The following is a 12,656-nucleotide window of genomic DNA, read 5'->3' on the forward strand; positions in this document are numbered from 1 at the left end:
TGCGCTTGCAACACTGCCAGTTTTGCTGGGCGTAAAGGGCGGTTGGTGTCAAGCGCGTTTGGATCTGTCAAACATTGGCCAATCTGTTTCCCTTGACAATCTGTAGTCAGCCCCGGTGGCATTTCTGATCACTTTTTTTTTATTTTAATGCAAAAATAAATAAATTGACTAGACAATATTTTTTGGATAGAACAACTATAGAGCTTTATGACGTTTCGTGTACGCACACTAGCGCACCATTTGATTTTGCTGGCCTGACTATATTTAACCTCACTTTCTTTCGTGTACGTATACGCAACACATGCGCACGTAGATTACTCTATGGTCCCCTTGGAATAAGCTGTCAAATAGGACCTTTTCTGCCAAGGACCACGAAGTTATTTTTTTAAAATTGATTTAAAAATCCATTTTAAACTACATATTTGTGGTCGTTCAAAGAATCATTGTACTCAGAAAAAATAAGCTTCATCGTTGAGAACAATAATGTCAGCAATCTAAACTAAGTTTTAGGACCCAATTGTCCCAATATCAGACGCAACGACGCCTGATTATTTTATGGAAGATCTGTATTTTCTTAAAAATAAATCTGTATTTTATCTGTATCATGTCACATTCGAAGCCATAGAAGACATTTTTAAATTTTTAACAGCAGATTTAAGCTTTATAATGTGTATTAGACTATCCAGATTTTTAAGCGAAGATGGCGTTACGAATGGTGCACGCCAAAAATGTCAAAATCGCGCAGTGGTACCAACATTACAAAAAAATGTGTGGCTGTCATGCCATGGCACACTGTTGTTGTAATGTTGGTAACTGTGTGATTTTGACACTTCGGGCGTGCACTATTCGTAACGCTATCTTTGCATAAAAATCTGGATACCAAACAAATAATAAATATAATTGTTGACCATAACATTTTTGCTGAAACATAAGTTACGATGTTTACACATCATATTTTATATTCTTTAAAATTGATATAAGTTTTAAAAAAATCAGGCTTTCGGTATACTCTACACGACATTTCTAAAATTCATAAATTTAGCCTGCTTTTTTTAATTTATATAAATTTTAAAGAATGACTCATATTTAGAGGATTTAGAGATTAGGAATTTTGACGAGGTCTTCGGATAATAGAGTACGAACCTAGGTACGAACTGTTTTTTTTTTATTTTTGAGTTTTTAATTTTTTTATTAACAAAATTGTTTACCTTTTTCAAATTATAATTTTTTAAAATTTTTAAATGTAGATTTTGAATTTTTGATGTTCTGAACTCTTAAATATTGAAACTTTTGATTTTTCACATTTAAAAACGAAACTATTGGCACTACGCCCCCCGGGGCATGGCCTTCCTCTAACGTGGGATTTCTGCTCCAGCGCCTCTGACGAGACAGGAGAAACCGGGACCGACGTTTTACTTCACCATCCGATAGAAGCTCAGTGGATAAGGCGGGAATCGAACCCGCGTCTCATAGCATCATCGGGATCGGCAGCCAAAGCCGCTACCCCTGCGCCACGAGACCCACATTTAAAATATTTAAATTTTTGAGGTTTTAAATTTTTAAAATCAGGATTTTTTTTGTGATATACATATTTGCATTTTAAAATTTCTCAAATACCTGATTTAATTTTTTTAATATTTTTATTTATGAATTTATGAATTGAGTTTGTGATTTATTTACTTTTAAATTATTATTTTTTTCAATTTTGCTGCGTCACCGTTGTTCTTCCATGTGACATCCATAATTTATTTATGTTTATCCTGAATAAAAAATCATTCAAATGTTCTGCTATCAAAACATGTATTTATGATCCCTTCTATATAACATCATTGTTTGCCCTTTTTTAAATTATATTTGTTAAACGTGCCTGCAACTCTCATTTCTATTTTTTATTTTACATAATGTAAATTTTTTGAATTGTTTCTAATGTATAATTTCTGGAGTTTTTTTTTTGAAAAGGACCAATAAACCAAATTTTCAGTTTTTGCTTTTTGGGTGTTTTTCAATACCCCTGACTCAAGGCGGTTCTAAAAACACCCAAAAAGCAAAAACTGGAAATTTGGTTTATTGGACCTTTTCAAAAAAAAAACTCCAGATTTCTACCTAAGCATAACTAATTTCGAGTTACCTAATGCCTAACATGCTTGATCTTTCAAATAAAATGTTGAGTTGCATAAAAAAAATGCCCCCGTTTCAATTACTTTTTTTTCTCAATTCCTTTATATTAATGTTTTGAAATAATTAAAAAACTTTAATACCCAATTTGAGTAAATCCACTCAACTGCAGAAAAAAGTACTGGAACGCGCTACCCAGGCAAAAGTTTTGCGGCTTCTCTCCTTGCAGAACTTCTGCAAAAGAGAGAGATGAAGAGAGCGAGCTGAAAATTACGGAAACCAAAGCCAAATACATATAAAGAATACTGAAATGAGATATTCCGAATGAGCGTGTACGAAACACTCTCCAAAGAAACTCAACAAATCTCTTAACAATTCTACAGAGTGCCCGTTCACACCAACCCGTAACTGATAACAAACCGGAGCACGTTCACCGACCTACCTTTGACAGCTCCGCCGATGCGAAACCTTTTGCGTGCGCGCATCAAAACCAAAACATTACTCATCCGATCCGCGAGTGTTTTTTTTTCTTCTTCTGACCCAGATTTTCCCCAAACACGCACACCCCGTTCACAATCCGGATTTGTTACCCTTTTTCTAGTGCGCGGAACCATGGACGAGGACCTGCCGACCGAGTTCGACCTGATCGTCGTGGGAACGGGTCTTTCGGAATCGATTGTGGCCGCGGCGGCCAGCCGCATCGGGAAAACGGTCCTGCACCTGGACAGCAACGAGTACTACGGGGGCTTCTGGTCCTCGTTTAATCTGGAGGCGCTGCGCAAGTACGCCGAGGAGTGTCGCGACCGGACTCAACTGGGGTGTGAGAAGGTTGAGGAGGGGTTTCTTCCGTTGGGGAGGGCGACGTTCGTGGAGAACGTTGCGGAGGAGTGGTTTCCGTTTGAGGAGGGGGTTGAGGTTGATGGGTGGAATCGGGAGAAGATCTTGAAGGAGTTTCGACGGTTTAACTTGGATTTGGCACCGAAGTTGCTGTTCTCGAGAGGGTCGATGGTGGAGCTGTTGATTTCGTCGAATATCTGTAGGTATGCGGAGTTCCGGGCGGTTGATCGGGTGGCGACGATCTGGAATGGGCGGATTATGACGGTGCCGTGCTCGCGGTCGGATGTTTTTACTAGTCGGGATGTCAACGTGGTGGAGAAGCGGCTGTTGATGAAGTTCCTGCAGAGTTGTGCCAGCTTTGAGACTGATGGGAGTGGGACGGACGAGCACCGGTTGGAGGACATTGAGGGGAAGACATTTTTGGAGTATTTGAAGAGTCATAAGTTGACGCCGAACTTGATCCACTATCTGCTGTACACGATTGCGATGGGGAATGATCGGACCAGTTGTAGGGAGGGATTGGAAGGGGTCAAGAAGTTCCTGCTGAGCTTGGGCCGGTACGGGAACAGTCCGTTCCTGTTTCCGATGTACGGCTGCGGTGAGATACCGCAGTGCTTCTGCCGACTTTGTGCCGTTTTTGGAGGAATCTACTGTTTGAGCAAGTCGATCGAAGGGATAACTTTGAAACATTCCGAAGGAGAGCGGAGCTTCCAGTCGCTGCGATGTGGCAAGCAAACAATCGAAGCGAAGAGCATCGTCATCGGTCAGGGCTACGTTTCGGCTGGAGTCTTCTCGGGAGAGCCTGACCAGCAGGACGCCAATCACAAAGGTTGTGGTAAAATGGCTCGCGGAGTCTTCCTCGTCAACGTTCCCCTCGGGGGTGCCTCCCAAAACACCGGAGGTGGTGGCGTTTCCCTCATGAAACTTCCCCCCGTAGAAGGTCACGAGGACGGAGCTACCATCATCCAGCTGGCCCACTTTAGTGGAACGTGTCCGAAGGAAATTTGTGAGTATTTATAGAAATAAACAATTTCGGAGTAATTCAACTCATTTCCCCCATTCCAGATTTAATCCACATAACGGCACGCGCCATCAGCGACGACCCTCAGGCCGACCTGGCCCCGTACGTGACGCAGATCCTCAGCCGTGAGGCCCCCAAAACCGCCCCCTCCCCAGCCGAAGGCGAAATCTTCGAAAACACTCAGGAAAACACCGTCTCCACCATCCTCTACCAGCTCTACTTCACCATTCCGACCTGTGTCTCCTGCTCCCACGGCAGCCCCTCAACCCTCCCCCGCGGCCTGCACCTAGCATGCGGACCCCTGCTCGAGCTCGACTACGACGAAAGCATAGCGCGTGCCCAAGCCATCTTCAAAGACATCTACCCGGAGGAGGAATTCCTCCCCCGCGCCCCCGACCCCGAACAGATCATCATCGGGGACGAGGAGGACCAGCAGCCAGAACAGGCCCAAGAGGCACCGAGTTCGGAAAAGGCCACTACCGGAGACAAGGTTGAAAGTGGGCGCGAATGTCGCGAAAGTGAGTCGTCTTCCAGCGTGCCGGTTACGCCGTCGTCGTCGGTTGAGGTGCCGCAGGCGGAAGATGATGCCCAGGAAGCGAAGGAGGACGCCGTGGAGAAGGCGGAGGAGTGCGTCGAGCAGAAGTAATGAGCACAAAAACACACATTTCAGAAAAAAAGGAAGGGTTTGGCGGATTTCAGTTTCGAGAAAATTTGAAAAATTTAGATTGCATGAGCAAAGTTTGATTCCAAAAAAAAATGTGTCTTTTTGTGAGAAACTGAAATTACGGAAACCCTTGAAATCAGGCATTTTGCAAACCGTATCGATATTTATTATAATCTAATATACACGCTAAAATGTAATCGCAACGCTGTTCATTTTCAAGTAGAGGCAATAAACTTATCACGTCTGCTTAAACAGTTCTAACGCAAATATTTGTACTATGGACACTTCGAAAGATCATTCTCATAATCAAACACATCATTTCTGGATTTATGTATGTATGTATTTGAACCCCCGTCTTGGCAGGACTTGGCCATGACCACAGTATATTTGAACTGAGACGGTTCGGTTAGTAACCACCATATAATATATATATTATCTCAAAAACCTTTGAAGCGAATACCTTTCTCTGGCTAACGATTTCTTCTGAAATTGTACAGACATAGATCGGTAATGCAGATGACTCGGGCCAGGCAATCCAAGACTCCCTCTCCCTCGTCCAGTTCATGAGTATATAGGGGGACGGCGTCGCTATTTTCAGATCGTGCTGCCACCTGGTTTTGAAGTGCAAGAGTGGAAAGTGCTGAGTCATCGTCTAAAAATAGACGGCGTCTATCGCCCAGAAAAAAAGTCGAAAACTTGGTCTGAAAATAGCGACGCCGTCCCCCTATGGTTTTGATATGTTATACCTTGTGACATTAGTTTGACACTACGGATCAATAGGGGGATGGCGTCGCTATTTTTAGACCACATTTTCCACTTTTTCTCCATCGAAACCGGCTACTTTATCGACTTCATTTTGCTGGGCGAGATAGGACGCCGTCTATTTTTAGACGATGACTCAGCACTTTTCCACTCTTGCACTTCAAAAAACCAGATGGCAGCACGATTTAACGCCACGTCCCTATTCAGTTCTAGAGTATTAACTCTATGATGGGTTAGCGTCCCAGACCATCAATTCAAAAGGTGTGAGTTCAAATCCCACCTGATTCTTAAAGGTTTTTTGTTCATAGCCAAAGTTCAATTCCTGATTCCAAATTTCAAGGGAACCGACCGGGATTTGATCCCTGAACCTTCTGCTTTCGAAGCAGAAGCAGCAACCATTAAATTCGAGTTCAGCGACTTCAAATAAGTAAGTTTGAGTGGTTGATCCCAGATCACTTCTGAGAATTTTAAAGGGCATTTTTGAGCTCAACAACGATTTTTTTATTCGACTATCCGAAGTGAAATTTTGACGAAGGCAGATTTTCATGTATGATTTTTTAATTTTTTTTTTTAAAGAATTCAAATGATTTTCTTTTTTTGATATTTTTGAATATTTTTTCTTTTTTTTTATAATACCATTAAATTTATTATTTTTTTGGCAAATTTTGGAAAAGATTTCAGTTGTGGTGAAGAAATTTTTTTATGATGGTGAATCCTTTTGAGGGCCATTCATTTACGAGAGCTTGTAGACTTCACCTAGTTTCGAAATTAGTTTCACAAAAATTAAAAAAATCAAAATTTTAGACAATTTCTAAAATGTTAGATTGAATATATCACAAAAACAAAAAATGACAATTTTAAAAATAAAAAAATCCAAAACTAAACAAAAACTAAAGCTTAATTTTTTTTTTAATTTGAAAAAGTAAAAAAACGCATGTCAACTTTTATTTTGGGGAAAAAACAATAAATTTAAAATTTTAAACTTGATTTTCATAACTTCTAAGCAAAAGTATCACAAAATGATTTATACATCTTACTGTAAGTTGGGGAAATATACCCTTTCTAATCAAACAACTATCTTCGTCATATGAAGAGTTTGATGCTCGATTCAAGCTCCAAAAATACTGTTTAGGCTATAAACTTACCAGCAACAGCACCACCTCAAGTAAGCACGCAAATTTATGCCATTTACTGGCCATAAAGATCAAATTTAATGCACTTTTGATCATAATTTTTATTTTGCGAGACCATTTCTCATCATTTTGGTGGCACACACATCCACACGCAAGATGAGAGGTTAACTGCTTAACGAAAGCCGCCATCAATATCTTTTCACTTGCGCTAACGATTTCAAAGCGCTTAACATATCAAATTGCTTCCAACTACCGGCAACATGTTCTTTTGCACATTAGTTAGTCACTCACTTAAAAAATAATCCCGAAACATGTAAATAATTAGCAAGCGCCATAAAAAAAGTTCAAGATGGTATGTCAGAGACATAACCGAAAGACATAGGACCAAACAATTTGAATGTGTTGTTGGATTGCTAGTGAAATAAGATTATTTTATTTTGTTTCATAGATTTGTCGGCAAAATTGTCATAAATGTTCTCCCAAGGTGAACCTTCTTTGAGGGCACCGACAACTCCAGGTTGTGGCCACTACGGTCGAAATGTCAATTTTCATGTTCAGTATCAAAAACCATGAATTTTGATACCCATATTGCCACAACTCGTATGGTTCTGTAAAAGACCCTCTGGGCCCCGGGGAACCTGCTTTGAGATCACCGGCCACTCCATGTTGTGGCCACTACTGTCGAAATGGCCATTATTATGTTCAGTATCAAAACCATGAATTTTGATACCCATATAGCCACAACTCTTATGGTTCTGTAAATGTCCCCCAGGCCCCGGGGAACCTTCTTTGAGGGCACCGGCCACTCCATGTTGTGGCCACTACTATGTCCCGCCCGTGTGGATCAATCGGACCGCGCACTGGACTCACAATCCTGAGGTCGCTGGTTCGAATCCCGCGGCGGGCGCTCTTAAAATTCTTTGTGTAAATATGGGTATTCGGCGCCGTCGCTCCGTGTCATACTTTCATACACTTAGGAGCCCAGGGCGGCGAAGTCCTTGTAGATAAAAGGAAGACACTAGTGGTTGGTACTAGCAATGGTGGCCGACAGCTATAAAGTCAACTTCGTTTCTTCTTATGGTTCTGTAAAAGTTCCCCCTGGCCCCGGGGGAACCTGCTTTGAGGGCACCGGCCACTCCAGGTTGTGGACACTACTGTCGAAATGGCCATTATTATGTTCAGTATCAAAAACCATGAATTTTGATACCCATATTGCCACAACTAGTATGGTTCTGTAAAAGTTCCCCCGGGCCCCGGGGGAACCTTCTTTAAGGGCACCGGCCACTCCAGGTTGTGGCCACTACTGTTGAAATGGCCATTATTATGTTCAGTATCAAAAACCATGATTTTTGATACCCATATTGCCACAACTAGTATGGTTCTGTAAATGTCCCCTCAGGCCCCGGGGGAACCTTCTTTGAGGGTACCGGCCACTCCAGGTTGTGGCCAATACTGTCGAAATGGCCATTATTATGTTCAGTATCAAAAACCATGAATTTTGATACCCATATTGCCACAACTAGTATGGTTCTGTAAATGTCCCCTCAGGCCCCGGGGGAACCTTTTTTGAGGGTACCGGCCACTCCAGGTTGTGGCCACTACTGTCGAAATGGCCATTATTATGTTCAGTATCAAAAACCATGAATTTTGATACCCATATTGCCACAACTCGTATGTTTCTGTACATGTCCCCCCACGCCCCGAGGGAACCTTCTTTGAGGGCACCGGCCACTCTAGGTTGTGGCCACTACTGTCGAATTGGCCATTTTTCATGAGAACCGCCGCATCATAGCGACTTCCACGCCGTCCGCTTCGCTCGAATTTCCTCCTTCTGCTGCCGGTGGTTCTTCCTTCTGGTTGCTGGTCCTCTTCTTCTATTGGCCGCTGCTGCTGCTGCTCCGTGCCGGCCCGACGTGCACAGTTCGAGTGCTCGTTCCAAAGTGACTTGCTTTTGCAAAATTTTCTGCTTAAATAGCGGCAGAGCCGGAGAACGGCACAAGAGGGGCGCGGTCTCGAATGCATACGCTCGCTCTGATTGGTCATCTGTCCGATTTGTACTGAAAAATTACTCATTTTGATTGCATGATTTAAGTGCTTTAACTATGTTTAGTCAAACTATCTATGTAGTTAAACAATAGCTGAAGTCTTCCTCTTTCGATTGGTGGTCCAACCGTCTGTATTGATTCACAGGGAAAAAAGATATAAGCGTTCAAAATGTCCCCTTTTTTAACGCTTAAAAGTGACGCTTTGGATCGAATTTCTGAACTGGCCCCCCAATATAGTAAATAGAGACATAGTCCTATGTCAAAAAAACAAACGTGCAAAATCTTTTGACGTTTGAATTTTGACTACCCATTCCAATCAAAGGCTGAAAAAAAAACGAGCGAGAAGCAAAGGCAAATAAAGAACAAAGGGTGGCCACCAACACCACCACAGTAGAGACCCTAAATAGGGAGACTGGTCTAAGCTGGCTAAATCGATCTGGCAACGTATGTTTTGAGCTTGGCAACACTGATAAGTTTTGCTGGGCATAAAGGCAAATGCTCGTTTGGATACGTCAAACTCGTGTCTGTTTGGGTACGTCAAATTCACTTCGACCAGTCTCCCTATTAAGGATCTCTACACCACAGCGCCTCTTGGAGTGAGTCAGTGATGCCAAAAAATTTTCTCTTAAATGCTACTTTTCGTGAGTGTTCGCTTAAAATTTCATCAATTTTGGCAGCACTAAGCAGACCCAAAAGAGCGCTGGAAGAAAAAAGAACTAAGCCGAAAATAGGAAAATGGGCGTAGCCCAATGCACTCGACTGATTAGAATGCGTTTGGGATTTTTTTTAAAATGCTTTTAAAAGGAATAGCATAACTTTTCATAAAAAAGAAAATAAACAGAAATATTCACAAAAAGTTGTTCTACTCGTTGGTGTACATGTTTTTAGAAAGTTTCTAGGAACACTCCAGATTATCCATCATCATTCAAACAAGACCGCTTATTAGGCTTAAAATTGGTATATTTCCCCTAACAGTTGTGCTAAAAAAAATCAAAATATCAATGAATCTAATAAGAAAAATGGACCTGAATTTTTACGGCTTTTACCGATCTGTGACCCAAAAATGCTAAACTTTATAAAATATTCAAAAGTTTCATTGAAAATGCATAAATGAGCGTTATACAGTGTACGCTAAATAGTATGCAATCGATTTTACAATTTTTTCAATGCATATTTAAATTCTACTCAATAATTTATTTTTATTTTTTTTAACCGGGAACGATGGTGTAGGGGTAAGCGTGATTGCCTCTCACCCAGTCGGCCTGGGTTCGATCCCAGACGGTCCCAGTGGCATTTTTCGAGACGAGATTTGTCTGATCACGCTTTCCGTCGGACGGGGGAAGTAAATGTTGGCCCCGGACTCTAACCTAAAAAGGATAGGTCGTTAGCTCAGTCCAGGTGAAGGAGAGTCGTCTCCCTGGGTCTTGTCTCGGTGGAGTCGCTGCCCAAATCCAAAGCTCGTCAGTTCGAATCCCGAGGTGGATGGAAGCTAAGGTGTAAAAAGAGGTTTACAGCAATCAAGCCTTCGAACTCCTAGTTTCGAGTAGGAATCTCGCAATCGAGAACGCCAAGGCAATGCTGTAGAGCAGCGATTCTCAACGGGGGTACCGAGCCTACTTGATTTACATGGCAGGGGGTACCGGCGTAGAAGAAGGTTGAGAATAGCTGCTGTAGAGCGAATAATTTGATTTTGAAATAAAATTTGCAGTGGCATGATATAAAACATTTTAACAATTTGAAAAATAAAAAAGAATACAAATAAAAAGAATCCAATCTTTAAAAAAGTTTTAGGTCTATAATTTTTTACTTACTTGATACTTGATTAAAATTTTGGAATTATTATTTTTTATTTTGAAATTTAAAAAATGTCTAAAACTTTTAAGATTTTTTTTAAGGTTGAAAAAATTTAAAATTTAAGGATTAATAAGTAATAAAACCTGCAAATTTTCAAATTTGTGACTTTGGAATTTTTGAAGTCTTTAATTTAAAATTATAAAAAATATAATATCGGAACCCGCGGTGTAGGCCTGGGTTTGATCCCAGAAGGTCCCGATTGCATTTTTAGAGACGAGTTTTGTCTTATTTTTTTTTTTGGTTTGTCTGATTGTTGACGGTAGATCGAAATCTTAATATCGAGAAATCTTGATCGTGAGTCGAGAAGTCACGATCGAGTACAATAATCACCATTTATTACTCTCTATCTCAAGTTTGCTATCGGAATTTCCGGTCGATAAGATGACCACTTCAAGTTTCCCGTATTTTATATAAAGTTGTAAAGAGCCTCAGCGTGACTTGTAGTGTGCCAGCAGATAATCGTATCGGTTGAAGAAATTCAAGTGCAAAAGTATTTCACAATGAAAGGTACTTAGAATATATTACTTTCTGTTTCTAACAGAGTAATTCAATTGATATTCCCACGTTTTCCCTACAGGAATCGTAATTTTCCTGCTGGTAATCGCAACCACCCTCGCGCTCGATTACCCCCGCGAGTGCCCATCAGCAGCGGAAGAAGATCCCTGGCATCCCGTCCATCTACCGCACCCAACCGATTGCAGCAAATTTTACAAATGCTTCAAAGGACAAAAGCACGAGAAAGTTTGCCCCGCCAGCTTGCACTGGAACATCAAACGGGACTACTGTGACTATCCGGAAGAGGCAAAATGTGTGCGGCCGTTGCCGGATTTCTAGTGTCGGAATTTCTTTTGGTTCTACAATTTAAAGTGACTCGAATAAAGATTTGTGTTGGATAATTGATTTAAAAGGTTTTTTTTTTATCACAATATTGCATCACTGTCGACCGGGGAAAAGACTCGGGAACCAGTAGGATTCCTCGTCGCCCTGCTGGTCCACCCACGCGAGCCCATCGGAAACGATCTTATCGACGGCCTGTTTGGCGCGTTGTTCGCTCCAGCTAGAACAACGTGGAGGTTCAAATTTTTGAACAAATGGAAAGGAAATTCAAAAAGAGACTTACCCAAGCTCCGTCATCAGCGACGACTTCGTCACGAATCCCTGGCCCTGGTTGGCGGCCGCACTCAGCACCGACGTCTCCTGCAGGCTCAGCTCGCCTGGAATCGACTGCACCATGTGGCGTCCCTTGCCCACCGGATAAACCGTAAATCCATTGCCAAAAATGTTCAACTTCTTCGTCGCCATCAAAATGTCCTCGTTGGTAATTTCCTGGTGAATCTGTTTACGCCCTCGCGCAGCCACCAATCGATTCCTCAGCTCCTCCAGCTCCATCAAACCCCCGGTGCTGTGGTTCGCGGCCAAACAAACCTCCACCACTTGCACTCCCAGCTCGTAGTAAAAATCTCCCATCCCCAGCACACTCCAAAAGCCCTTCCCGGAAGCCAACGGATCCACCCCAATCGCGGCACACATCTCCTGGAACTGCCGCCGGAACTGGGCATTCTTCCGGATTTCCGCCTTGTGCTTCGCGGCAAACTCTTCCAGGCCCTCCTTCAGCACCTCCATCTGGCGCACCATCTGCTCGAACTGCGAGTCCTGCAGCTCGGTGCCCTTGTCCCGGTACCGTTCCGCGTCGAGCTTCTGCTTCTGGATGGCACCGACGCCCGCGCGACGACGCATTTTTTTCGGTTGCTTTCACGACGATCCGGATTGGCGACACTGATTCGGAATCTCGGAATCCGCGATGAAGGTGTATAAACAAAAACAGTTTGGGGTGCGTTCGCAGAGCATTTGACAGCAAAAAAAACTTTTGGGTTCAATCTTGCTTGTTCAACATAATCGTGTAAATCGAGCCAAACATTTCATTAGGGCACAAAACCAAAACGTAAACATTTGGGATTATTCCACTATTCCATTCATTAGTACACTCCCTACATGCCCTCCAAGAATCAGATTGATAGCAAACAATTTCCTATTGAAAAAATCAAAAAAACAAAAGGGCACATAACAATGTTCACTCCAAACCAGAAAAAAAGTTCAATTGTGCCCTTTTCTTTTTCGTTAGTTTTTCGTGGTTAAGGAACTTTCTATGTTATAAAATGAACTTTTCATACATTCTAAACACTAATTCACTTCAAAACAAAGTTTGGTTTACGTTTCACCAAGGA

The 12,656-nt window shown here is 42.1% G+C and overlaps 3 protein-coding genes across 3 annotated transcripts; 2 read left to right on the plus strand and 1 right to left on the minus strand.

Annotated features, from left to right (window-relative positions):
- The first annotated feature begins 2,577 nt into the window (after nucleotides 1–2,577).
- On the plus strand, nucleotides 2,578–4,889 carry LOC6043097 (rab proteins geranylgeranyltransferase component A). Its single transcript, XM_038256031.1, has 2 exons — nucleotides 2,578–3,958; nucleotides 4,018–4,889. The coding sequence occupies exons 1-2, from the start codon at nucleotides 2,728–2,730 to the stop codon at nucleotides 4,617–4,619; spliced, it is 1,833 nt and encodes a 610-aa protein (XP_038111959.1). The 5' UTR covers nucleotides 2,578–2,727; the 3' UTR covers nucleotides 4,620–4,889.
- Nucleotides 4,890–10,806: 5,917 nt separating this feature from the next.
- Nucleotides 10,807–11,331, plus strand: LOC6043103 (peritrophin-1). The gene is made up of 2 exons (XM_001855786.2): nucleotides 10,807–10,938; nucleotides 11,009–11,331. Exons 1-2 carry the CDS (start codon nucleotides 10,932–10,934, stop codon nucleotides 11,263–11,265), a joined length of 264 nt encoding a protein of 87 aa, XP_001855831.2. The 5' UTR covers nucleotides 10,807–10,931; the 3' UTR covers nucleotides 11,266–11,331.
- LOC6043098 (vacuolar-sorting protein SNF8) lies at nucleotides 11,310–12,258 on the minus strand. The gene is made up of 2 exons (XM_001855792.2): nucleotides 11,552–12,258; nucleotides 11,310–11,488 (listed from the first exon to the last, which is right to left on the minus strand). The coding sequence occupies exons 1-2, from the start codon at nucleotides 12,166–12,168 to the stop codon at nucleotides 11,365–11,367; spliced, it is 741 nt and encodes a 246-aa protein (XP_001855838.1). The 5' UTR covers nucleotides 12,169–12,258; the 3' UTR covers nucleotides 11,310–11,364.
- Between the last annotated feature and the right edge of the window lie 398 nt (nucleotides 12,259–12,656).

This window comes from Culex quinquefasciatus, chromosome 2, assembly GCF_015732765.1.
Source record: "Culex quinquefasciatus strain JHB chromosome 2, VPISU_Cqui_1.0_pri_paternal, whole genome shotgun sequence".
NCBI classification, from domain to species: Eukaryota; Metazoa; Arthropoda; class Insecta; order Diptera; family Culicidae; genus Culex; species Culex quinquefasciatus.